The following is a 26,494-nucleotide window of genomic DNA, read 5'->3' as shown; positions in this document are numbered from 1 at the left end:
CAAGAAAATGTTCAGAGATAGAGCTTTGGGGAAGTGACTGAACCATGAGGGCTGTGACCTCATCAACCAACGAGCCCATTTATTGATGAGTTCATAACTTTATGTGCTACTGGGGGTGATGAAAACCCAAGAGGTAGGCTCTAGTTGAAGGAAGTGAGTCTTTTGAGGAGTAAACCTTCCTCCTGGCCCCTTCTCTGTCTGCTATATGTCACCTTTAAGTGAGTTGCTTCCCCAATCCTTACATCTTGATGTCTTGCCCCACCACAAGCCCATGAACAGAGCCAAGTGATCATGGATTGAAACATTTGAACAATATGCCCAAGCAAGCCTTTCCTAAGTTTAAATTGTCTCTCTAGGGCATTTTGTCATAATGATGATGAGCTGACTAATAGGTTTGCTTTCCTACACAGAGACACACTTCCTCCTTCCAATATTAAATAATGATTATGATGAGACAATATTCACATGCTATTTGATCACTGGAATGTTTTCATTTAAAATGAGCTTTTCTAGAAATCAGTGGAATCTACAGCTTCTTGGAAGGAATTAAGGAAATTTCATTGACAGTCAGTTACTGAAAAAGCAATCAATATGTACCCTGGGCACTTGTTTTCATTTTTCCTGCTCACAGAGACAGGTTTGTGATATTTAATATCTTGTATGTGTGCATTTCTCCATCTCTCTTCCTCTATTTCTCTCTCCCTCCCTCCCTCCTTTCCCCTCTCCATCTGTGTGTGTTAGGGGTGGGGTGAGCAGAGGTCAAGTTTAGGTTTTGCTCCTCATATGCAGTCCACGTTGTGTGTTTTGAGACAAGGTCTTTGTGTGGATGGATTTTCTGTCAATTTGATACAAAGTGAGGTCGTTTTGAAAGAAGGAATTTTAATTGTATAGGAGTGGCCTCCTGAGCATCTATTGTATTATCCTGACTGATTATTAATGTGGAAGAGCTGATACCATTGTGGGCAGCACCACCCTGGGGCAGATGGGGAGAAACCCAGTAAGCAGCATTCCTCTATAGTGTCTGCTTCAGCACTCACCTCTAGATCACTGCCTTGAGTTTCTGCCCTGACACTCCTGGATGTCGGACTACACACTGCAAGATAAAATGAACCCATTCCTTCCCAAGTTTCTTTTGGTCTTTATCACAGCAAGAAAAACAACAGTTTATCACTGGCATGGAAGTTATTGGCTAGGTGAGGCTAGCTGAGCAGCAAACTCCAGAGATTCCCTTGTCTCTGCCTCCCAGGAGCTAGGATAACAAATGTGGACTATCATGGCTGGTTTGTACATGGATTCTGGTGGTGGAAACTCATGTCCTCATTCTTGTGTGATAAGGGCCTTACCAACTAAGCCATCTCCCAATCCCTGATTTTTAATATTTTTAGTCATAAAAATCATGTGCCTTGGTTAAGCCACAAAGTTTTACAGCTGACTTCATTTAAACATAGATAAAATATTTTAATACACAAACCCATTATTAATGCAGAAAAATCATAATTCCAGGGAAAGGGATATGGAGTTATTTGAATAGGAAGTTTATGAAAGTCAATAATGTGAGCCTTAATTAGTTTAATACTGCATTCTCATTTACAGTGTATAGACAGAGTTAGGTCAACATTTACAGCCTTTTCTGACCACAATCCAAATAAGTTGCCCAAAATGTTATGATACAGGAGATTCATAAAAACCATCTAAAAAATCACAATACTGACAATAGTGTTTTTAGATGTCATTTTAGCTATACTTGATGCATTATAGGTATATTGTAAGTATTTGCTAATCATTGTATACATATTTGCTTGCTTTACTTAGGAAGCTTTGGGAAGGTGATATTTTATTATAGTCTTCTTATGGGTAAGGACAGTCAAGCTCAGAAAACAGCAACCAGCTAAATGGGTTTTCTTAGGATAGGAATGTTTAGTGCTGATCCCTGGAATGTTTTGGACATTCTAAGATGAGTTGGTTGTCCTGTAAGAGTAACTCAATTGGCTTTTTGATGGTTAAGGTAGATTAAAATCTCTGATTTCTCTATTTCTTTGATTCTCCTATCTACTACCAGTCCACTTTGGGATTATGGTTAATAGCAGAAAAATCTAGATATTCTTTGGATGGGAGGGGAGATCAAGGATGAAGCAAGATAAAATTATTTTACATGGAGTAATTGAAGAAATCATCTGATAAGCACTTTTGGCAAAGGGGTGGGATACAAAATTAATATATAAATATCAATAGCCTTCATGTGTAGCAAGGGCAACATAATGAAAAAGAAACCAGTAAAATAATCCCATCCTTAGCAACCACATGGTAAAAATAAAATATCTGGGAATAAAGCTAGCCAAGGAAATTATAGACTTTTATAATTAAAACTTCAAGACACTGAAGAAAGAAATGGAAGAAGATACTAGAAGATGATAAGACATTTCCCGCTCCCCACATGGTCATGGACCGAAGAATCAATACTAGGAAAATGGCTCTCCTATCAAAGATAATATATAGGTTCCATGTAATCTCAATCAAGATCCCAGGGACAATATTCACAGATAATCATAAGTTTTATATAGAGACACAGAAGACCAAGGATATCTGAACAAAAGAACACTGGTGGGTGTCATCATATCTAATTTTAAATGACCCTACAGAGCCATAGTAATGAAAACAGGGTTACACTGGCACAAAAATAGACATGTAGACCAATGGTATAGGATAGTGTACCCAGAAATAAGTTTACACAACAATGGTTGCCTGATTTTTTTGGGGGGGGTTTACGAGACAGGGTTTCTCTGTATTGTTTTGGAGGCTATTAGTCCAGCCCGGCCTCGAACTCACAGAGATCCACCTGCCTCTGCCTCCCGAGTGCTGGGATTAAAGGCGTGCACCACCACCGCCCGGCCATGGTTGCCTGATTTTTGACAATCTAAAAATATACCCCAGAGAATACAGATTAGAGTATCTGGGCATCAGCATTTAGAAGAATAAAACTTGGTCCCTATATCTCACCCTGTGAAACCTTAACTGCAAATGAATCAAATTTTTCAGTGTAAACAAAGAGCACTGTTAGTGAAGATGCATCTCACAGAAGAAGCTGTTTGTCACTTATACATACAATAGAGGATTAGTAACTACAATATACTAGAAGAAAAACAACTCTAAGAAAGAAAGTCAATTTTAAAAGGATGTGGAACTACATAGTTTTCAAAAGAAATTACAAGTCTTGGGAAACATTCTAAAAAGTATTCAATACCCTTTGCCACCAGGAAACTGCAGACTAAAACTACCTTAAGATTCCATCTCATTCCAGTCAGAACTTATACTGAGGCTCAGAAAGCAAATACAGCACATTTTCCTTTGTATGATGACTATTGCCTTGACTCTTTAGTTTCCAGTCCACAAACTACTGAGCAAATGAAGCTAAGTCTCTCTTTATAACATTTCTAGAGGGCCTAAAGGGTATTGGAAAGTGACATTCAGAGCAGAACCCACTCACCTGGGGAAGAGGGTAGAGATGACACTGTGATTGGATCCCATCCTGCTTACAAAATTCCAGAGCATGGCACACTACATCAGCATTCATAGCTTCACCAAGTCTGGTGGGAAATGGAGCAAAGCAAAAGCTATTAAGATCTCTCAGGCATTAGGAAGAAGAAGTGCTATCAAAGGGAGTTAAATCCCTGGAATGGATTCTGATGCCCTCACAACCCAGCCTAGAGTTTCACACAGCACAGCTACTGGATTGTGTTTTCCTGCAATACCCATCTCTCCTGCCTCTTGCCTAAGGTCCTGAAAACAGGATGGGGCACATAATTCCTGAGCTATGAGTTAGCCTCTCAGTAAAACACTGGATTATTTTCAAGAGAAGCCGCATAAACAATTGGGAAAAGAAAAGAGAAAGGATCTGATTAGATGGGATTAATATTTTGATGTTTATTGGACCTAACAGAATAAAATGACATTATATAGTTGTACACACTAAAATAATTTTCTTAGACATAATCCAAATCACCTGTTACCTTGTAAATTAAACATATCTCTTATTCTTGTGGAAGAAAAACATTGTCGTTGATTTGTTTCTTTTATAGAGAAATCTATAAAGACAGCGGTCTTCAAATATTGTAGTTGTGTCTAGATTGAAAGGAGCTAAAACAAAGTGTGATGGTTCATCTTCACTATCAAGTTTGCTATTTTAACATGATCTAGGAGACATGCCTTCTTGTGAGGCTGGGCATGAGTGGTACTATCTGATGGGCTAGTGGTCCAGAAGTAATGAGAGAGGGAAAAGGAGGAAGTTTTCTGAGCACTAATATCCCCGTGTGTGTGTGTGTGTGTGTGTGTGTGTGTGTGTGTGTGTGTGTGTATGTATGTGTGTGTGTGATTCTTAATTGACAATGCAGCTAACCTTGACTTATGTTTTCACCACAGTGATAAACTGTGTCCCTTCAAATAATGAACCCAAACGTTTCCTTCTCCCATCAGTTTCTTCTTGCCAGGTATTTGGTTAGAGCAATGAGAAAAGTGGCTAACACTGAAAATTGTTACTGAGAAGTGAATTCGTTACTGTGACTTCCTGATGGTGTAGTTCATGGGCCTTCTAAACTTGTTTACAGGAGAAATGTAGAAGAGATTAGAGCTGTGGGCTAGAGCTAACAGACAGTAATGGGTAATTCTTAAAAGAGTTCAGATGACAATAATGTATATAGAAATGCATCGAGTGAGTATTGAAATGCAATATCAGTGAGTCAGAAAGGAGTGTATTTATAAAATTTCAAAGAGGAATATGTACTACCTGAAAGTAGACTAAAGGTCATTTATAGTATATTCTAGCAAATAATCTGGCTGCATTTTGTCCATCCCCTAAAACTCTGAGTGGAGCTGAATTAAAAAGTAATGAAATATATTGCTTGATGGAGGAAATTGTATTATTTCATTCAGGCTGTGGCATGATTATTGCTGTCTACATTTAGTGAGATTTAGAATTCAAAGCAGAATGCCATGAAAAATATCCAGGTTGGTGAACAGAGGAATATGAAAAAGTTTATGGTTGAAGACAAGGTGGTTATGAACAAATTATGTTTAATTGTTAGACTAGCACTACAAAAAATAAGCTGTGAGTTTCATAGTGACAGCAGGAAAGGGTTCAGAATCCCATTTATTAAAAGCTTCAGGGTGTAGCAGTGCAAATTCATTTAAAATGAAGGCATCTGAAAACACAGAGACTTCAGGTTCCATCCCAGAAAAAAAGAGCAGGTTAGGGAAGTATTTCTCTAGGTTCAGTCATCTACTTAGAAGCTGCCGCATCTGGGATGCAAGGGGACCTAGACTACATTTTAAATTGGCAACAGAACTTGGCATTGTTCACATGGACAACATAAGAGCTAAGGAGTCATAAGAGCTTGCACCAATACCTTAGAATGGGACCAAGGTCAGACAATGGGCCAGATCACCCACATGGATTCATGAGTAGGTTGTGTGTGAAGTGGTGGAGGTTAAGGCCTTAGATGCAATGGAGTCTACAGAATATGGGCAAAACCAACATGGTATGCGTGAGATTTGTTGAGGAAATCTGCAGGCATTGATCAAAGAGGCTGATCTAAGTGAGAGGTTGAAATTGCCACAGGTAATGAGACTTGAAGGCTGAGTCTATTGAACTCCATTGAAGTACAGATGATATTTGAGAAGTGTTTGCTTTAGATCTTCCTTAAAGGTTTGATAGAATTCAACATGAATCTGTCTAGTTCTAGAATTTCTTTTGGAGGAGAATTACAATAGCTGCCAAAATCTTGCTATGGGTCTGTTTAAACTGTGTCTGCAGGCTTTAAATTTGGTAGGTAATATGCATTTAGAAAAATTAACAATTGCTTTTAGAGTTTTCAACATCTTGAAATGTAAATCATCAAATATCTCTAATGATATTCCAGACTTCCTTGGGATCTGTTGTTTGTCACTCATTGTGTTAATTTGGTTGTTCTTTCTCTATCTTTTGCTTAATTTGGCCACAGATTTGGCAATCTCAATATTTTCAAAGAACCAACTGAATAATGCTGTTTGTTCTTTTAGTTTCTTTTTCAAATTTCTCCCAGGGTATGTGTGCATGCATATGTGTGTTTTTCTATATATTAATTTTCTATATAATCATTAGATCATTTTCGGGGATCTCTCTGATTTTTAAGAAATATAAGCATTTGGAAACACAAACTTTCTTTTTAGGTTACCTTGTCTGTATCCTAGAGATTGTGGTAGACTGTACTCTCTTTTCCATTTGATTTAGGAATTTTAAAAAATTACTCCATGATTTTCTTCCATGTCATACTGTTCATTTGAAACTACATTGCTCAGTATTAAGGTAATTATGTATTGTCTGAGATTAGCATTGCTATTGCTTTCTAGTCTTTGTAAGATGCAGGAAATTATTTCAATTATTTTGTATAGCATAAGGCTTGCTTTGTGGATTCTATTGTGGGCAACTTTAGAGAGTTTTCTATTGTCTCTGAGAAGGATATGCATTCCCTACTTATTGCATGGAATTTTCTGTAGATATCTATTAAATGTTGTTGATCTTTGGTATACATTTGTTCTGAAAATTCTTTTCTGATTTTTAATTTTGGAAACTCATATCTAGATATGAAAGTGAGGTATTTACAGTCTTCAAGCATTATTGTGTTAGGACATAGGGCCTTTTATGCCTTTTAGTGTTCATTTAAAAAGCCAGGGCCTCCATGAATTGGTGCACACATATTTATAGTAATTATACTACCTCTATAAATTGTTCCTTTAATTAGTATGCAGTGGACATCTTGACGTCTTTTGACTAGTTTTGGTTTGCAATATACATTTTCAGACAGGAGAATCAAATCAGTTTAGATTCAGCTTCTATTTGTTTGGTAGGTTGTTTTCCAACCTTTAATTCTCAATTTGTGGACATACTTCCTAGTTTTCTGAATTTCATGGAGAAAATATTAGTTGGAATCAGACAGTCTACAATTCATGTGTTAAGGATATTTACATGAAAGGTTGTTATTACTAAATTTTTTAAATTATTGGGTCACTGCATCACTCAATCCTAATGAAAGAAGCTTCTTGAAGTAGATGGGAGTTAACATAGACCCACACAAGCAGACATGTGAAGACAAAGAGAGGCCTTGGAGAACTTAGTCTTAAATGGAATGTCTTTATCAAACCCTCCCTTCAGGTCTCAAGGGCCTATGCAGAAGAGGAGGCCAAAGGAATACAAGAGCCAGAGGTGAGGTATGATGTCTGGGTACAGAGCTCCTTCAAAGAGGGCTCGAACTGAACTACTGAAGGACAAGTGGAGTTGGGAGGAAGCCTACCTCATTTCAAAGAGTTAATTCACTCTTTTATGAGTCTCTATCTCTGTGAACTTTTGATTTTTCAAGTTTAAAAATGTATTTATATATTTTTGTAACAGAGAAGATGTAGACATAATCCTCCATATTCACAAATCATGCAATTGGATTTCCCACATTTAAGCAAATCACAGGGTTAAGCACATTTACGTTCCAGTTGGTGAGCTTTGCCCTGGGAAAATCACCTTCATGATCATGGTCTCTGGGGAAAATTGTTCCTCCTTGCCCCCCACTTCGGTTTCCCTTTCTTTCTTTCTTTCTTTCTTTCTTTCTTTCTTTCTTTCTTTCTTTCTTTCTTTCTTCCTTCCTTCCTTCCTTCCTTCCTTCCTTCCTCCCTCCCTCCCTTCCTTCCTTTTTTTCCTTCCCATCAAACAGGTTCTCACTGTGTAATCCTGGCTGACCTGGAACTTGATATGTAGATCAGGCTGGACTTGAACTCACAGAGGAAGACCCTATCTTTCCCTATAGGAACTAGGACTATAGGTGTGAGCCACTATACCTGGTTTGAGTCTAATCAATTCTGTAATTATTTTGTGAAGAACACATTTAAAGTGTTTGTATTTTTAATGTCAATAAAAATCATTAAATTTAAGTCATATGATAATTGTTGTAAGTTCTGCTATTTAGTTTTCTTATGAAAATATTGTTCTTTCCTGATATTTGAGAGCTACTAGACTTGGTACACAGGGAAGCAACAGTTAAGTACTAGGAAGAAATATGATGCTTAGAGGACTCAGAGCTTTTCTGAAGCAACATTGAGAGCAGTGAAGGTCAGGACCAGATAGGGAACTTTTCACCTGAGTATTGGCTAGGATGGATTTCTACATAGATAACCTCTTATAGGTATCTAGATGGCCTTAATATTTCTTCCCCCAAAACTTATAGGCATTTGTGGGGGGTCTCTGTTTGTATATGAGAGCCATGTTCTTTTAGAAAGGAGGCCTAAGAAACTTGTTTGCTAATTCAGCCTCATGAGTTTGCCAAAAGGATGTAGTGTGTATGAAGCAAAGAGTGAATCCTTCAGGTATCTAATCTGTTGACACCTTGGTCTTGTACTCCAAGTCTTCAGATTCATGATGGGTAAATTTCTGTTTTTTTTCTAAATTTTCCAGCATCAGGTATTTTGTTAGAATAGGTCAAACAGATCAAGACACTACATGGCAAGTTTTGGAGGGAATGTCTTATTTATCATGTTCTCTTTCTTTACAGAATCTTATGGCAATGACTGTGGCTAGGAAATGCAATTGCTACATAATTAGTCCATGAATTATTGATAACTGATGGGTATGAGATAATAGGAGAAATGGCCTACAGGTCAGAAAATCCATTTCATATTGGAAGGCAGATATTCAGGTAAAATTAAATCATGAGGTTGTCATTTTCAGGACTTGAATCAACCTCAAGCTGCTTCCAACTGTTTAAAACAATCTGCAAGAGAAGAACACATGTAAGGAGAGATCCCCACCAGCATAGAGCTAATGTTGGAGTGCTGGTCCTGATGGGGCACTGGTCTTGACAGGGTACGGGCATTTAAGGAATGCTGGTCTGACAGGGTGCTGGCACTGAAAGGATGCTGGCACCGATAGGGCACTGGAGCTGACAGTGTCCTAGTGCTGACAGGGTGCTGGTGCTGTCACTAACAGGGTGCTAGACCTTTATAGATAAACAAATGGTGGACAGAACCACTCATTGCATCTATCTTCCTCCAAAGCAGTCTATCTTCCATCCAGCTTCACTTCTTCCCTTTCCACACCCCTTTTCTATCATTCTTCCTTTAACACACAGTCAGGATTTTGCTGAGTACATGGAAATACATGAATAAAATATAGTCCTAGTCTTTTGAAAGCTGTCAACTTAGCAGGGACTCAGAACAGTAGATTGGTAATTAAACTGTAAATACATGTCCTAAGTGCTATTCCAGAGTTTTGCACCACATAACTGTTGTGTGTGCGCAAACATGCCATTTTGCTTGGATATGGTAGAAGTGAAATGTCCATATTAGCTTGGAGAGGATAAGGGAAGCTTCTAAAGGAGGTGACATAGATATGAGCTCCAAAGAAGTTGGGTGAGGTGTCTGGACATAGGTTTTAGATGTATCAAACACAGGAAACAACTGTAAAAGACTTTAGGCAAACCCTGCCTGTAGTATGTGAAATGTGGTATGCTAAGAAGTAGAAAGGGATGAGTTTGGAAGGTCCATCAGGACCAGCTCATGGAGAGTTTTGTGTATGGGGCCAGGAGTTCAGAGAAAGAAATGTAGATTTTGAAGAATGTTATGTAAGGGAATGCTGTAGTTGGGTTTATATTCAAAGATATTATTTTTCTGCATTGGTAGATTTTGATTTTAAGGAAAATTTGCAAGACCATGGGTCTGACTTCAGTTCATAGTCCATAACTATAATTGGGGTTTGGGGTAAAATTCATGGAACCCATCATAACCAATATCCAGACTAAACTATTTCTGTTACAGATAAGCTCTGTATTAATAGAGACAGGCGCACAGGAGCAGCACAGATCTCCAAGGTCTGTATAATTTTAAACTTCTGTCTTTAAACATTTCTGGCTCTAGTCTACACTATTTTGGAGGGTGACAATGTCTTTTAAGTTTCACCATTATACACCCTACCACTCATTCATTATAGGAATATTCATAAGTGCACTGTATACAATGAGGAATCCAGAGAACAACCTGCACGGCCATTAGTGGCAGAGTACATGAACAATACCCTAGAGATACAATTCAGTATCACACAGTTAGAGCCAATGTGCTACAGTGATGACAAAGTTATATGGGTGGTTTCAGACATTCATACTTAAGTGTCACGTTTGAAATGATATATAAAATGTGACACTGTGTTAAGAACTGAAAATATATACTTTAAAATACCACACATGATCAATACTATATATATATGTATATATATACATATAGCTATCATTATTATGTGTGTGTGCATTACATACATGTAGGGGTGTGTGTCAAGTCACAGGTGTGGAGGTGAAAAGACTACTTTGTAGAATTAGCTCCTTCAACCTTTACATGGGTTCTAGAAACTTGGGTGGTCTGGCTTATGTGGTAACTACCTTAACCTGCTAGGCCATCTTGCTGGCATATAATTATAATATATATATATATATAATACATATAACATCCTTCTCCATGTATTTTTACTACTGACATATAGCATATGTATTATATATATATATATATATCAGTAGTAAAAATACATGGAGAGAAGGATGAACACAGAACCTAGGATGTTCATGAGAGTGTGCAAGATAAAAGGGAGAGAATATAAGGTTAGAATCAATTGATCATCATGGTCCTAGAGTTTGTTTGTGGGCCTGTATCTGGGCGCTTGTATAATTAAACAAACATAAGACAATCAGGTGTGAATATAAGAATTAAGCTATTCTAAAAAGACACTTGTGTCTTTCAATCTAACAGACTATTAAATCTGGATCCCAACAATGGAACTGTCATGCTGGGAGAAGGAAAAGACTGGAAGCCTAGCTCTAGTCAGAGGGGAACCTTGTTTCCTGAAACAGAGATTTCCACAGTTCTTACCACTTGTAAAATGCTTTGCAGGATGAGAATGAAGCTCAGACAATGACTGGGCCATACCTTGACCAGCTTAGATGTTCATATCACTGGTCCTCTATTTAAACATTAGCTTCATTTTAGAACAAATGATGAGCTGGATGGAGCGCATCACTGCATTTCTTTTCCCTCTCCCCAATGTGGTCACACTGAACAAACCTTCCCTTTCTACTCTTTACTATTAATTTGACTGTTTTAATTGGATTCTTGAGGATAGATGGCCAGGACTCATGACTGCACCTGGCTTCCTGGGGTATAGACTGTAACCTCAAGTTGGGTAACATGGATCCTTATTGAGAGACTGCCATGAACACGAACATGGCTCATCTTATCCAGTGCTGCAAAGTATGCTTAACACACAAGGAAAAGAATGAGAAAGAAAACAAGCAGGTCATGATGCCAGAGGGGCTAGGAGGTAATAGGCTAGGAAACCCGGAGGACAGAGGGCTGGAAGCCACTGGGAGAGAGTAGGTACCAGGTATTTTGAATGGAAGTTGGTTGGGGAAAAAATGAGCCAGATTTTCACACTGTACTTCTAGAGAGCCTCTACCGGAGTGACAGCATCAACTGTGGTGTCAGTTGCCTTCTGCTAATAGTGACAGGGAGAGCAGGACCACCCCTTCTCCACTAAGTACAGTAAGCAGAAAGATGAGCCAGCAACTGAGTCAGATTCCTATGCCGTACTCACAGTTTTATGATGTCTGATCCAAACATCTGAACCAAGTAATAGCAGGTGGCTTTCAAGAAGAGTTTCTCTGAGAAAAATAAAAAGGTGATTAGAACATACTTTATTATCAGCATTGAGAACAAGTCAGTTTTTGTCTCTATGTAAAACCAAGACTGAGAAATTAACTAATGATTAATTTAAGTACTAGTTTTAATAGTTTAGTTATTTTAAAGTCACTATGGCCATTGAAATATCATTTCCAGGGGTTGGAGCAGTGGCTGAGAGTTTAACAGCGCTAGTTGCTCTTCCAGAAGACTTGAGTTCAATTCTCAGAATCCACATTGTGACTCAAAACACTCTGTAGCTCCAAATCTTGGGGATCAGATGCCCACTCAGGACTGACCAAGCATCAGGTACACAAGTGATCCATAGATATGCATGTAGGTAAAATATTCATACCCATAAAAATAGCCTTTCCCATAAAAAATTCTGCAGATGTTTGAAGATCACTAGTTTACTATAAAATTCTAGATTTCATTTCTTCTTTTTACATCAAGTAATATCAGAAGTTTGCTGGGATCTCTTTTGTTGACTGACAAACATTTAGAAAAAATTAGGGAAACTACCTTTCACAATAGGCTCAAAAAATAAAATATCTTGAGATAACACTAGCCAATCAAGTAGATGACTTGTATAATAAAAACTTCAAGACACTAAAGAAATAAATTGAAGAATACTCCAGAAGATGGAAATAGCTCCTTCCCTTGGTAGGATTGGTGGGATCAATATTGTGAAAATGACCATCCAACCCAAAACAATCTACAGATTCAATTCAATTCTCATAAAAAATCCAACACAATTTTTCATAGAAATTGAAAAGAATCTTCACTTTCATATAAGAATACAGAAAGCCGAAGGATGTGGTGGCTTGAATAAAATGGCTCTCGTAGGCCCATAGGGAGGGACACTATTAGTAGGTGTGGCCTTGTTGGCGGAAGGGTTTCATTGGGAGTGTGTTTTGAGGTTTCAGGTGCTCAACTTAGGCCCAGTGTCTTGCTCTTTTCCTGCTGCCTGTTGATCTGAATGTGGAACACTCAACTCCTTCTCCAGCACTATGTCCTCTTGCATCCTGCCATGCTTTTCACCTTGATGATAATGGACTAAACCTCAAATTGTAAGCTAGTCCCTATTAAATATTCTCCTTTGTAAGAGTTACCATGGTCGTGGTGTGCCTTGCTCCAGATGGGTTCAATGACCTGGGATGGATGTGTGAAGTTGATGCCATGAAGAAATTGTGACCACTTGTTGTTGTTCAAACAAGTGGCCCTGGGTGGTCTGGACTGTTTTTATTTATACAGTTTCAATGGTTTTCCTGAATAGTTTTCCAATCAGTTTTTACTCCCCATGTTTCTAAAAATGATTACAATAATTACCATTTTGTTCCTTGCTTCTTTTCCCCTTTGTCCCCTAACTTTCCCCCTGGTAGCCATTACCTTTTTGATCCGTATCTCTATTGTTAGAAGTATAAGCAGTCTTCCAAGGTACAAAGGAAGTTTTATAAATAGATACACCTACAGGTAGAACAGTGGGCCCTATTGGCAGCATATGCTGTTACAGCACCATGCAGGGTGAGAGACAGTTTTGTCTCTTGTGGTTAATATTTACATCTGACAGAGTCTGGGTTCTCACAATCAACTTACAAGCCAAAGCTGGATCAATCCATTCTACATTCTGTACTATTTTATCGCCTCTGGGGATGAGCCAAGTTTTCCTATTATCCTATAGCAACATAACTTGGAAACTTACCCTTAACAGTTGGCAGTGTTTATCCCTTATTCTTGTGTCTATCTCTTAGGGTATTGGCACAGCTATTAGAAATGAGGGAACTATGGATTTCTATGGTTCTGCTTCATTCCCTGTTCCTATACTGTTCTCATTAACTCTTGATATCATCTATTTAATAACATTTCTCAAGACTCATGTGATTAAAATCATTCTTTCCAGAATAGTTATGCAAATATGTAATATTAGACCTTATGACCCACTGTGACTCATTTAAGCCAGCAGTATGGCAGGCATGGTGAAAGCAAGGAGAGCAGGTAGCACATATACTCTGGGGGTCATGCCCAGGATTACACAGCAGACTGTCCACAGGTCTTTGCCAAGTGGGTCAGGATCTCTGGGAAGGAGAGGGAATGGGGGTGATTGATATGAAAAATAAGATTGTTTCTAAATAAAAATATAAATAAAAAAGATAAAATTGACAAAAATTGCAAAATAGTTTGGTGTGGAGCTAATACCTCTAATTCCAGCACTTGCAAGCCTGAGACAAGAGGATTGCCACAAATTTTGAGGTTAATCTACACTACACCGTGAATTCCAGGATACGTTGGCTCCTGCATGAGGCACTTCCTTAACAACATGCTAATATAGCTTTTAAAATGATGTTACTAAGAGAAGTTAATGAAGACCCAAATAAACAAAAACACATACCTTGTTGGTGGGTCAATTAGTAAGGATATTAAGATGGCAATACACTCTAATCTGACATACTGGTTCAATGCCATCTCCAAAATAATCCTACCTTATCTGCAGAAATTTAGCAACTGATCCTGTCACCTTACCCAGAATAGTTTTTAAAAGAATATTGAAAAAGAAAAACCGAGAAGACTGATACATTACAACTTGAAACCTACAAAACTACAGTAGCCAAGCCAGTGTGGTATCAGAGTAGGGGACATGTAGGCCAATGAAATAGAATCAAAGGCTAGAAATCCTGAACTTAGATTCAAGGCATGAGTGTGCCAAGACGATTTCAATGAGGAAATTTAATAAATGATTGTCTAAAAAAATGACAGCTACAAGCAGAAGAATAAATGAGGTCACCCATTCTGGTGATTTAAATCAGATGTCCCCCATAGTCTTTAGTCTATGAATACTTGGTCTCCAGTTGGTTGCATTGCTTAGCTAGTGTTAGGAAGCATGGCCTTGAGGAAGAAGTACATCATTGGGGGTGGTTCAAAGTTTTTAAAGCCACACACCACTCCCAGTTCATTTTCTGTGCTTCCTGCTTGTGGTTTAAGATGTGAGCTCTGGCCAGGCAGTGGTGGCACACGCCTTTAATGCCAGCACTCGGGAGGCAGAGGCAAGTGGATCTCTGTGAGTTCAAGGCCGGGCTGGACCAACAGCCTCCAAAACAATACAAAGAAACCCTGTCTCGAAAAAAAAAAAACCAAAAAAAAAAAAAAAAGATGTGAGCTCTGAGCTCTGAGCTCTGAGCTTCCAGCTCCAGCACCATGTCTGCCTGTCTGCTGTCACACTTTCCTGCTGTTATAGTGAACTCTTATCTCTGAGAAATTTAAGTACAATTAAATCAGTCTATCAATAACTTGCCTTGGTCATGTTCCTTTTTCAAATAGCAATAGAAACATAATTAATAACCCTCCTCATACTAGTATCCAAAACTTTATACCAATGGACCAATGTGTAAGAGTTAAAATGATAAAACTCTTCACAGAAAATATTGGTATAAATCTTTGTGTCTTTGTTAGGCAACATTTTCTTAAATATGACACCAAGAAAATAAGAAGTAAAAAACAGACCAGTAGAAAATAAAACTCACGGAAGTCAATTGATATAGACCAGACCCCTGCAACAAACCCCATGAGACCAAACCAACATGCGACTGAGTACAGTAGCTGAGCCCAGGTTAAGCACGGGAACTACCATGACCAATTAGCCAATGTATTTTTTTCTCCTCAATTCCTCTGCTCTCAGAAACCCTGGCATATCTTGCTACCTGGTATACAGAAACAGAGAAAGATAAAAGCACAGAGGCAGCCGGGCCGTGGTGGTGCACGCCTTTAATCCCAGCACTCGGGAGGCAGAGGCAGGCGGATCTCTGTGAGTTCGAGGCTGGGCTGGACCGACAGCCTCAAAAACAATACAGAGAAACCCTGTCTCGTAAAAACCAAAAAAAAAAAAAAAAAGCACAGAGGCAAAAGATAGGGTAATTTAAGTTAAGAAAAGCTGGCTAGAAAGAAGCCAAGCTAAGGCAGGAAATGTATAAATAAGAATACGTCTCTGTGTGTGATTTATTTGGGAGCTGGGTAGTGGACCTCCAAACAGTAGAGTAGAAAGCAACCAACAACATAAAGCAGTCCCCTTTTTTCTCTTGCCAGATTTTCCTTTCTTCTACATTTTCAGCAGCTAGTGGGATCCACTGCAGAACTTCCTGACCCAGGGAATACCTGGTAATGAGGCACAGGTACTTGAATCCATTATGTGCTATTGATTTGCGACCTCAAGGGATCATGGTAAGTTCTTTCTGGAATTCTGAAGCTGCATTGATTTATGTTTTAAACTAATAGGTTTGGCCCAACTTTTATTCACAGTGTGTTTGGAAGTTGATTCTCCAATCATAAATTTCGAAAGTCTTTCTTTGTGTATTGAGCCCATATAGAAGGTTAATCAGTACTGCGAAAGAACACATGACCTTGAGGTGTGTGGCATCTAACCAGTTCAGACATATCCAGACTTGGGTTTGTAAGAGCAGGAATGAAATTTAATAATCAGATAGAAACTAGAGGTGGATAATCATGGGCTCTTTTGGGTTGAAGGAGTCTATAGTTTTCTGTCCTAGGTAAACAGGACACAGAAGTTCATCTAGATGTAAGGAATTTATAACTAATTCCCCCAATCCAAGACTGCAGATAGGAGCCTTATCTTGGAGTCATGGTGGCTGACTGGTGTGGGGGAATTTTATTTTATTTTATTTTTTTTAATCAGATAAAATTGTTCACTGTCTAGGTACAACATAAGAGGATCAGAAACTCACCCAGAATGGTAATAATGATCCCCTATAAAGGAGTCTCAGGGATTTCACTCCCTGGACAATGGTCAGCTAATTTAATTAGCTCCAGTGCTTTGATTTATTGCTTCTCACAGCAGAAATTCTTTGTCAGCACAATCTCTTTCAGTTCTCATCTATCTATTCTGCCAACTAACTACCTATCCCACACCCCACATCCCTAAAGTTGCAAGTGTTATACATGTCCACTTGCAAAGCTGTTTCTTTGTCTTCCTTGAAAGCTGTTGCAATGACCCTGTGTCTGTGTAACAAGCCACTCACTCTGGCTGCCATAGTAGGGAAGCCTTCCTACCAGGTTCTTCAGTGTCTTGGCAAAGAATGGTGTTTAGTGATGAAACCCACAGGTAACTAGCTAACAGCAGTAATGACAGGGATCAGAAAGGCTGATTAAGTAAAGGACAAGAATCCTTTGACTCCATTCTCTTGCTTAAGTGAGTGAGATGGTCAGAAGACTTTAAAAAATACTCAAAATGAATGGTTTTGTGTGAAGATGAATGGGTCCTGAGGTTGATTAGTAGTAATGTTTGTCCTGGAGAGACAAAGTTCTCTTATTCTTGTTGTCTCTAATGCCATGACAAGTATTATTTATAGGTGTCTGGTAATACTCAAGATCCTCTAGGATCTGCATTTACCCATATCATGGATCCATACACTTGAAAACTTACAAATGGACACACTTGGTTGTGCTATCTTTAGAGACTAGCTTTATTTAATGAACAATTTAAGAATGATCAAGAATGAGTAGGTTAGCTGAATATAAATGGGATTGAAGTTTCTGGATGAATATTTAGTATGTAATTTAACAATAAAGATAAATAGTACAATTAAAAATATAGGAAGTGCTGGGCGGTGGTGGCGCACGCCTTTAATCCCAGCACTCGGGAGGCAGAGGCAGGCGGATCTCTGTGAGTTCGAGGCCGGGCTGGACCAATAGCCTCCAAAAACAATACAGAGAAACCCTGTCTCGTAAAAAACAAAACAAAACAAAACAAAATATAGGAAGCATATAAATGGGTGGGGTTTTTTTTAGTGGTATACAAATGTGCATCAAGTACACTAAGAAAAATGTGCTTGTTTAAACCCAAACTTAAGTATGATACAGCTCACACCTGCTATGTGCTACAAGAAAAACTGATAAGTGTTGAAAGTGAGTAAAAATTAAAAGTTTCATACAGGATTGGAATGTGAAATGGTGCAGCTTCTTTGGTAAATAGTCATAAAGTTCCTCAAATTATTTAGCACAGAATTGAAACAGTTTTGATAGGATTCAGGAATTCTATTCCTACATAGAACCCAGAGAGAACAGAGGATACATATTCAACCATTGATAGTAGCATTGTTTACTCTAGTCCCTTGAGTGCTCATAAACTAAAAGGCTGATAACCAAAATGTTGATGTCTATATACTGGAATACTATTCAGATATAAAAAGAAATGAGGCTCTGATGCATGTGATACGGATTTAATTGTACAAATAGAAAGAAACCACTGTGCCATTCTGCTAGTCAAAAGACATCAATCACAAAAGGCCAAACATTTTATGATTGTGTTATATAAAATATAACAGATAAATGGAAAAGTTGGGAAGTGGGTGAGTGGATCTTAGGGGTGGGGAGGATGGGTGTTGGAACATGATAGCTAAGAGGTAGTTTATGATTATGGTGGTTTGTATAAGAAGGGCTCCTGTGGGCTTATACATTTGTATGCTTAGTCACCAGGGAGTCAGCTGTTTGATGGGGATTAAAAGGGTTAGCAGGTGTGACCTTGTTGGAGTAGATAAGGCTTTGTTGCAGGAAGTGTGCCACTGGGTGTGGCCTTTGAGGTTTCAAAAACCCATGACAAGTCCAGTCTGTCTGTCTGTCTGTCTGTCTGTCTCTGTCTCTCTGTCTCTGTCTCTGTCTCTCTGTCTCTCTCTGTCTCTGTCTCTCTCTCTCTCTCTCAGGATGTACAGCTTGAAGTTACTGCTCCAGTGCCATCCCTGTCTGATGAACTAATCCTCTGAAAATGTAAGCTAGTTCCTGATTAAATGCTGCCTTTTATGACTATTGCCTTGGACAGCAATAGAACAATAACCAAGACACTGGTGTAATGAAAATGTTCTGAAACAATGGTGATGAATGACAACTCTGAATATACATAAAGCCACAAGTCATTTTTAAACAATGACTTGTAATACATGTACATTTTATCTCAGTGGTCAAAATCTGTTGTCTTCCCCTCCATGTTGCTCCTTTTGAAAGTTACCACTTTGGAGATGCTCTGATGTCACCCACTCAAGAGACTTGGATTCCAGTACCAGTTCACTAACTCAGACCTGGGTAAGAGCCTTCCCTTCTATGGACTTTGTCTTCTGTACCTGAAAATGTGGCCACAACAGTCATTGTGACACACACCTTTAATCCCTGTGCTCAGGAGGCAGAGGCAGGTGGGTCTCTGTGAATTTGAGGGCAGCCTCTTCTAATTCACAAGTTCCAGAGCAGAAGGGGCTACATAGAGAAAAGATGTCTCAAAAAACAAAAGTAAAAGAATAAAAATAGATGAATGAAAATGTGGCTATGGTGTTTGGTTGTTTTCACTGTATGATTTAAAGACTTTTTTAAGAGAGGCTCATAATTAAGTGAGGAGAAAGGCCATTTGGAAATGTTTAAAGTCATGCTAATGTTGAAGTAGCTTAGCCTGGAGCACAGCAATTTAAAAAGCAGTATTAGTGTGTTCTTTGATTAACATGCACTGCTGGCTGAGAGGCAGAGAAACGCCTCTGGCTCGATGGGAAGCACTGTGAGTGTGTTTCTGTGGTTGTTTTGCTCCACTCAAAGTGAATGGCTGCAGAGTTCTCATTCAGAGCAGGGTCCTCTGCAGAATCTCTTTTCTTCAACTTCATTCTGTAATGCCAACTCTGGAGGCCCCTGGAGCAGTGGTGGGTGTGAGAGAAAAAAAAAAAAAAAGATCTTTCCCAGAGACAAATTATAAGCTCAGCATGGGAAAATACAGATCAGAAACACACAAAACCTCTGGTAAAGAGATAGACATACCAAGGAAGTTACAATTAGATGGCACCCCAAGTGTCATCGCAACCCAAGTGGTGACCAGCATAGGAGTTTTTACAAGGACCAACTGTGGTTCTAATGTGTCCCTAAAGTTTCTGTGACAGGAAGTTAATCCTCATGCACAATGTTGGGATCTGGGGTCTAATAAGAGGTTTTCTGCTCCTGGGGATGAATTAATGTCATATTATAAGATGACGCAGCAAGAAACATGACACTTGGCTCATGCACTTGAACTTTGGGTCTCAGAACTCCGAGACAAATACATTTTTGTTGATTATAGCCTGTATTGTTTTGTTTTAGTAGCACCAGATAATGGAGGGTGCATTTGGCAAATGCTGTGAGGTGTGTGTGGGGGGGTCAGTTTTACTAGGACCCAAACCTAGGATCTTGTGCATGCTGGGAAAATTTTTCTACCATTGAGTTGTTACACTTCCAGCTCTGAAGACAAGATCTAAAACAGAACCTTTACCATTAGATCATGCTTGTGACCTAGCAGGTGCAAGAATATTTCTACAGATCTATGGAATGAAGACCAGACTAGCATATTAATAAAAGAAAACATGGCCATTCCAGAGGGCAAAGAAGAGTTTGCAAACCATTGCTGGGCAGCCCTCATGCATGAGGCTTACATATGTGTATTTGCAAATGAAACTTCAGACATTCCTATCTGTGAGTCATGTTAGTTGGCTGTCATTTCCTTGCTTATCAGACTCTTCTGAGATGGCAGATATCTTTACCCTCACCCTGTAAGCAAGAATGTCAAGGGTGAGAGAGCCCATGCCCACAGGGGTAGTCAACAGTTCAGCTGAAACTGAAGATGTTTTACTGCAAAGGTCAATGCTATTTGTAATATACGTATACTAAGGACATTTTATTTGATGCCCTACCTACCTCACGTAGGGCATACATTGTTAAACACTAACTGTTGATGAGTGTCATAAAGCACAAAGAGCTATTAACCAGTTATTATTCTGTGGCTTCGTAGTCCAGGATACATGTGTTGCTTTGCTCTCTTTAAGACTACATGAGTTCTTAACTATAGTATTTAATGGCAATAGGATTTCTGAATGGGTGACCAGGGAAGCAGCGTTCTGGTATGATACTCAGAATGTGTGATTTTGTTGACGTGTAGCCACAGTGATTCCATACCATTTTCCCACTGATTAGTCTGAGATTATTTTAAAGTGTTTGCTAATGAGAACCATAGGTGAAATCTTCAGTCGAAGTAAAGGTCAGAAAGACATTGCACAGTTTGAAACAGTAGTCTAATAATAGCTTCATGGAGACAATTCTTTCCTTCCACATTTGTGTAGGTTCTGGGGGTTCAACTGGGTCATCAGCTTTGCTGCAAGCACCTTTACCCACTGTACCACCTCACTGACTTCCACAAGTGCTTTTTATTTTGTAGAGACAATGCCTCAGAATGTTGCACAGGGCCTTCCTCTTCCAAATAGCTGATAGCTCAGGTATGTGCTAAAATGCCTAGCACATCTGTTCTTTTTTCTAACAGCTTGTACTTAGGTACAAATTATCACCATAATATCAGCACTAGTCCCTTCTTCCAGGGTGATGCCCATGGCTATATCACCTGTCTTAGGCTGTGACATGTAATGTACCAGCATACTGGAGACCAAACCTCCAGCACATGAATCTATGGGGAACAAGTACAAACCATAACAAAACTTTAGAAATAAGACTTTTGACAGATTATGAATGTCCAATAATAAAAGTATGAATCAAAGTATAGGATGTTTACATGACAAAGAAAAATTGAGGAATTGTCTTATTGGGTATAGACTTTAAAACATAATATTGACTAAAAACAGGATGTCACAAAGCAATTCATGACTATTGACGTAAAATTAAAGCCTTCAGAAGGTGGAATACCAGAAAGGTGACCAGGAAGCAGTGGCACTTTGGAATCTTTTTGATGCCTAGCAAAGTCCACAGAAAATAGTTAAAACAAATTTAGGAACCCCAGTGAACACAATGTAGTGTTATGTAAAGATGACTCATCTGTCTCAAAGGAGAGCCCAGAAGTGTCAGGTGCTGACTGGAAAGCTGAATGAGCCAACCAGAAGACGACAACTAACCCGAGGAGTCTGTCCACAGTACTTAAAGTCAGAAGGAATAAGTAGTTAAAATAATCTGATACCCATAAGCTCTGGGAACTGGACCCCAAATCCCTTGTGAGCAGGGCCCACAATGAGAGGAACTGCTGAGCTGCTTAAAAATAGAGTTGAAGGAAGCTCCTGGTAAAAGTAGGCAGGGAAAAGATGCAGAAAATCTAAGCAACAAGCAATTTGTACTTCAAACACTGTCCAAGAGCAACAAAGACGGCGCTCTGGGCATTCAGAAACATTATTTTGTGCCGCCTCTTTTTAAGAGTTTTGAAGACTAATTTCACCAAAAAATTAAGCAACAGAAATGTATCTAGGTCAACTCCCATACAAAGCTATTATAAGGAGAAAAATGAATAACATTCCTACAGATAGTAAAGTCATGCCAAAAAAAGAGATTAAAACAGTGTTTCAAAATAAGATAAGTTGTTAATAAAATAATATAAAACATGAAAGAAGAGAAGAAATCCAAGTTAGAAAAACTCAGATATGGGATAAAAGAAATTAGGAAAGAATGAACATAGAACAAATGGAAACTATAGTCAGGGCCTTCAGAGATGAAAGGAGGAAGACATTTAATGATAAGACACAAAGACGGTGTGGATTACAACCCGTGGAGGGCACTGATTAGTGTCCATGGGGTCCTGCATTCCACCCTAGCAACCAGCACATCCACACAAAGAGAAACAGAAAGGAATTCAAAGTGGGACAAAGTATCAAACAGGCAATGAAGATTGGATATATGGACAAGAAGAAATCCCCAAAGAAACCCAAACCAAGGAAACTGAAGAAATAAAAAGCCTTTCCTTCAATTAGGAAATACGTATACTTGAAAGCTCATTGCATGCCTGAGAATGTGAACATTCAGTAATGAACTCTGAAACATGATCTGCTTAGATCACTAACTTTCATAGAAAACAAAAGGAAAAGTATCTTTTGAAATGCTTGTCAAACAGAACAAGTGACTTGCAATGAAAAAGAAAACTGGATCAACATTAGCCTTGTAATTTATTTTTTTCATTTTTAAAAATATTTGTTTACTTTTATTTTATGTGTATGTGTTTTGCCTGCATACACATCTGTGCACCAAATATGAGCCTGGTGCTCAAGGAGGTCAAAACAGGGCCTCGGAACCCCTGGAATTGGAGTTAACAGACTGTTGCGAGCTGCCTGATTCGTGTTCTGAGAACCAAACCTGGGTCCTCTGGCTGGTGCCCAGCCAGCTCCAGTGACCCTGTCTCTACATGTCCACTCTCACAGTCCTGGCATCACAGGTGAATGCAGCAAGCTCCAGTGACCCTGTCTCTACATGTCCACTCTCACAGTCCTGGCATCACAGGTGAATGCAGCAAGCTCCAGTGACCCTGTCTCTACATGTCCACTCTCACAGTCCTGGCATCACAGGTGAATGCAGCAAGCTCCAGTGACCCTGTCTCTACATGTCCACTCTCACAGTCCTGGCATCACAGGTGAATGCAGCAAGCTCCAGTGACCCTGTCTCTACATGTCCACTCTCACAGTCCTGGCATCACAGGTGAATGCAGCGTTTTATGTGTTTGCTAGAGAATTGAACTGAGACTTTAACAAGTGCCCCTAACTACTGAGTTATCTCCAGCAACCCACAGTCAAGGATTGATATCCACAACTTTAATGGCTTCCAAGTCTAGATGTTGCAGACAGCCTGTTATCAACATGTAAGAATACAAGGGCTATTTTTCCCAAGAGCACTTCCTGAGGAATGAGCTTCTACTATGGGACATTCACGGGAGAGGTGGGGTGGACATGAGTCTCACAGTTGGTGACTGGATAGGTATTTTAAACAATGGCAATATGCTCAGATCACATACGTCAGTGCTTTCAAAAGGTGGAGAAATGGGAAAAACTATATGCAAAAAAACCAATCTTAACTACTCTCAATAAATGTGAAATACATGCAATAAGAAATAATAAATATACCAGAGTTGATATTATAGACAGTTGGTGTGTGGTAAGGGACAGGTACATGGGAATTTATGGGCTATTTAGTTCTAGTCATCACTTTGAGAATTAGAGCTTTACAGAAAAGGAAAGACACCAACCAAGAAACAAAAGCTATTAAGAAAAATACCTGTAGTTTGGGATTTGAATTAGAAGTGGCACCATGAACTCATTAGATTTACGTTAAACATTATACATATAAGTGTATATGCATGCGTTTTTGTTTTTAATCCCTGTCTATGGAGACGCTAAGATTGACCATTAGTATAATTAGGATTCTCAAACACCAAGGCTTTAGTCTTAATGTAGGAATTGTCACCAAAAAACAGAAATCCTTAGATTTCAAAGAAAATAACTGATTTCAACCCCCAGGAGTGTACAAGATACAGCAAGATTATATGGCCAGAATGGTTACTGAGGAAGCTGCCTAGGGTTATTTGAGCTCATTGTCAAATTGAAAAGGAAGTTCTGACCTTCTGGCCAAAGAAGGAGTTATTTGAGCTTCAATAGGATAATGGTTGCAATTGACTGAAATCTCTGAAGTGTGTTTTAAAAAGGACTTAGTATCCTTTTAAAGAAAATGATTACTTTGGGATGATAATAGAAAGCCAATTCACTCTCCTAAAAACTGCCAAGTAAAGAATAAGGCATGTGTCTTGATTCTTCAAATTGAATTAAGTACTATGGGAAAATATTCGAATAAGATAATGAGGGAAGAGGTCAAATATGCTTCCATTAATGAATGGTAAGTTGGAATATACCAATGCTATACCTCCTAATAAGTTGATACATCTCACCATGAAGCATCAACAGCTGCTAGAATTACACAGAGGACAGGAAAGTAGAGGGAGGGAGGAAGGGAAGGAGGCAGGGAGAGAGAAAGAGACAGAGAGAGGGGGGGAGGAAGGGAGGGAGGGAGGGAGAGAGGGGGAGAGAGGGGGAGGGAGGGAGGGAGGGAGAGAGGGAGAGAGAGACAGAAAATACCGTGTATCATTTTGCCTAAAGATTCAAATTGGGATGCCCAAGCTCTAGATTAAGTTCCAATCCTGAGAAACCACAGAGCTCAGAAAAAAAACATGTTCAAATACACCACAGGTATACATGAAGTCAGCATATCCCAGGCTGTGGGAAGTGTTACAGGACAAATTTCACAACTAAGTTACATGGGAAACAATGAGATCTAAGTTGTGGATTGTAAGAGACCTGGAAGACAGATCAGAAATGTAAAACAAGAGCAGGAAGATAGTTATGCTAAAACTGCAAAAGAAAAAAAAAGTGAAGAAGTAATTACTAAAAGTTTAGACATTCTCTTTTGCAGGTGGGTAAAAATGCTGATCATAAGCATGTAGATGGGGCTTCGGGGGAGGCTAATTATCTGTTCTTTACAGAGAAGTTTCCCTTTCAAAAATGGAAAACTATACATGCACTTTACGTGGTTCCTACACCTGCTTTGTTTTACCCAAAGTGGTTTTTAAAATTGCTAACAAAACAGCTACAACTTGCTTATCGATCCATATGAGTAAATATGGAAACTTGAAATCCTGCAAAAACAGTATTCATTAAGTTCATTTCTCCTCCTAGGGAGTTGGTGAAAATAGAGTTGGGCCAGAGAAGCCAGAAGGTGCTTCCAGTTCATCTACTATGATTTAATTTCACAAAAGATTTGACATAAATACATCAAGATCTTAACAACCATCCACTGGGGACATCATAAGCAGACATGTGTATACTATTCTCTAAGTGTTCCTTTTTGAGTTCTAAATATTTTATCCTGTAAATTCATATACTAAACAATGTAATTCTCAGAAAATGAATTTTTTGCTACTGACATGGGGTAGCATATATATCAAAGATACAATCACTGTTAGACTGGATACCATAATTAACAGAAAGAAAATAGGGTCCACCTTCTTGGTGAATTAGTTCCTAGTAAGAGAAAGAAAACTTGACCCTCTAATACATAACTATTATGTATGCAGAAAACAGAGTAAATATTTTCTTTCTGCTGAGTCTGAAAACCAGATACACAGTTTGTAAAAGCACCCATCAGTTCCTTGGTTTGACGGATCGGTGAGAAAGTTAAATGAGATCTAGGTGAAATGAAAGGGGTGTGATTGATGCCTTCCTAACTGGGTTGTTGAGATCAGAAATCCTTCCACTTAGTGTCTATATTGGTAGGACTGTGTGTGTCTGTTATCATCGGGTGGGAAAAAATCACTATTACTGTGACACACTCATAGTAATTGGTCATTCAACATTTTCTCCCTATATGGCCTCAGTGATGTCTGCCATGATAGAGAATGTCTTACACAAACTACCTGGTCTCTATAAACACCATTAGTATATGAAAAGGAAAGCATAACCAAATTCTGCCCCCACCCCCCAGCCAATCTCCCTCTTGGTGTCTCACAGAGTATCCGGGGCCCTTGCACATTTACCAGGCAGGTAGCTGCATAGTCTCTCCATCGCCTCCTGGACTGAGGAGTTGTGCACTTCAGCCAGCTGCTCAATCACAGATACCACCACCACACACCCTGCAGGGAACAAAAGAGCATGTCAGCAGGTCACATGGGGCTGGAGGGTGTAGGGAAGGAAAGTAGAAAGATTGGGTCCCTAAGGAACCAACGGAGGCACAAATCTTCCCATGCTTTTGCCCTTAAGTATCTGAAACAGACCTAAAAGCACTGGGATTTACAGTGTAATGAGAAGGCTGTGGACTGGGGACTCAGGAAGCCAGGGATTGTCAGAAAGCTTCACCACTTGTGAGCTATGAGACTTTGGGGAAGTAATTTTCATGTGACTTAAACCCCAGATAAATTAAGAGAAAGAGATGATGCTTAAATGAGATAGGGCAA

The 26,494-nt window shown here is 39.0% G+C and overlaps 1 protein-coding gene and 1 non-coding gene across 4 annotated transcripts in view; both read right to left on the bottom strand.

Moving 5' to 3' along the window:
- Aoah (acyloxyacyl hydrolase) overlaps positions 1-26,494 on the bottom strand; it is a 212,165-nt gene that overhangs the window by 152,327 nt on the left and 33,344 nt on the right. For all 3 annotated transcript variants that reach the window (XR_005880783.1, XR_005880784.1, XM_040755639.1), the window contains exons 2-4: positions 26,078-26,173; positions 11,648-11,714; positions 3,485-3,584 (exon numbers count right to left, since the gene is read on the bottom strand). Coding sequence is in view for 1 of the 3 variants with exons in the window: in XM_040755639.1 (XP_040611573.1) it covers positions 3,485-3,584; positions 11,648-11,714; positions 26,078-26,173 (263 nt within the window). In the remaining 2 variants the exon portion in view is untranslated. The remainder of the gene's footprint in view (positions 1-3,484; positions 3,585-11,647; positions 11,715-26,077; positions 26,174-26,494) is intronic.
- On the bottom strand, positions 7,417-7,573 carry LOC121143813. Its single transcript, XR_005881135.1, has one exon. It is a non-coding gene; the product is annotated as a U1 spliceosomal RNA (small nuclear RNA).

Source organism: Mesocricetus auratus, unplaced genomic scaffold, assembly GCF_017639785.1.
Source record: "Mesocricetus auratus isolate SY011 unplaced genomic scaffold, BCM_Maur_2.0 Super-Scaffold_100013, whole genome shotgun sequence".
Taxonomy (NCBI): Eukaryota; Metazoa; Chordata; class Mammalia; order Rodentia; family Cricetidae; genus Mesocricetus; species Mesocricetus auratus.
Note: the sequence above shows the minus strand (reverse complement) of the source record. Positions and strands in the feature narration are given on the sequence as shown.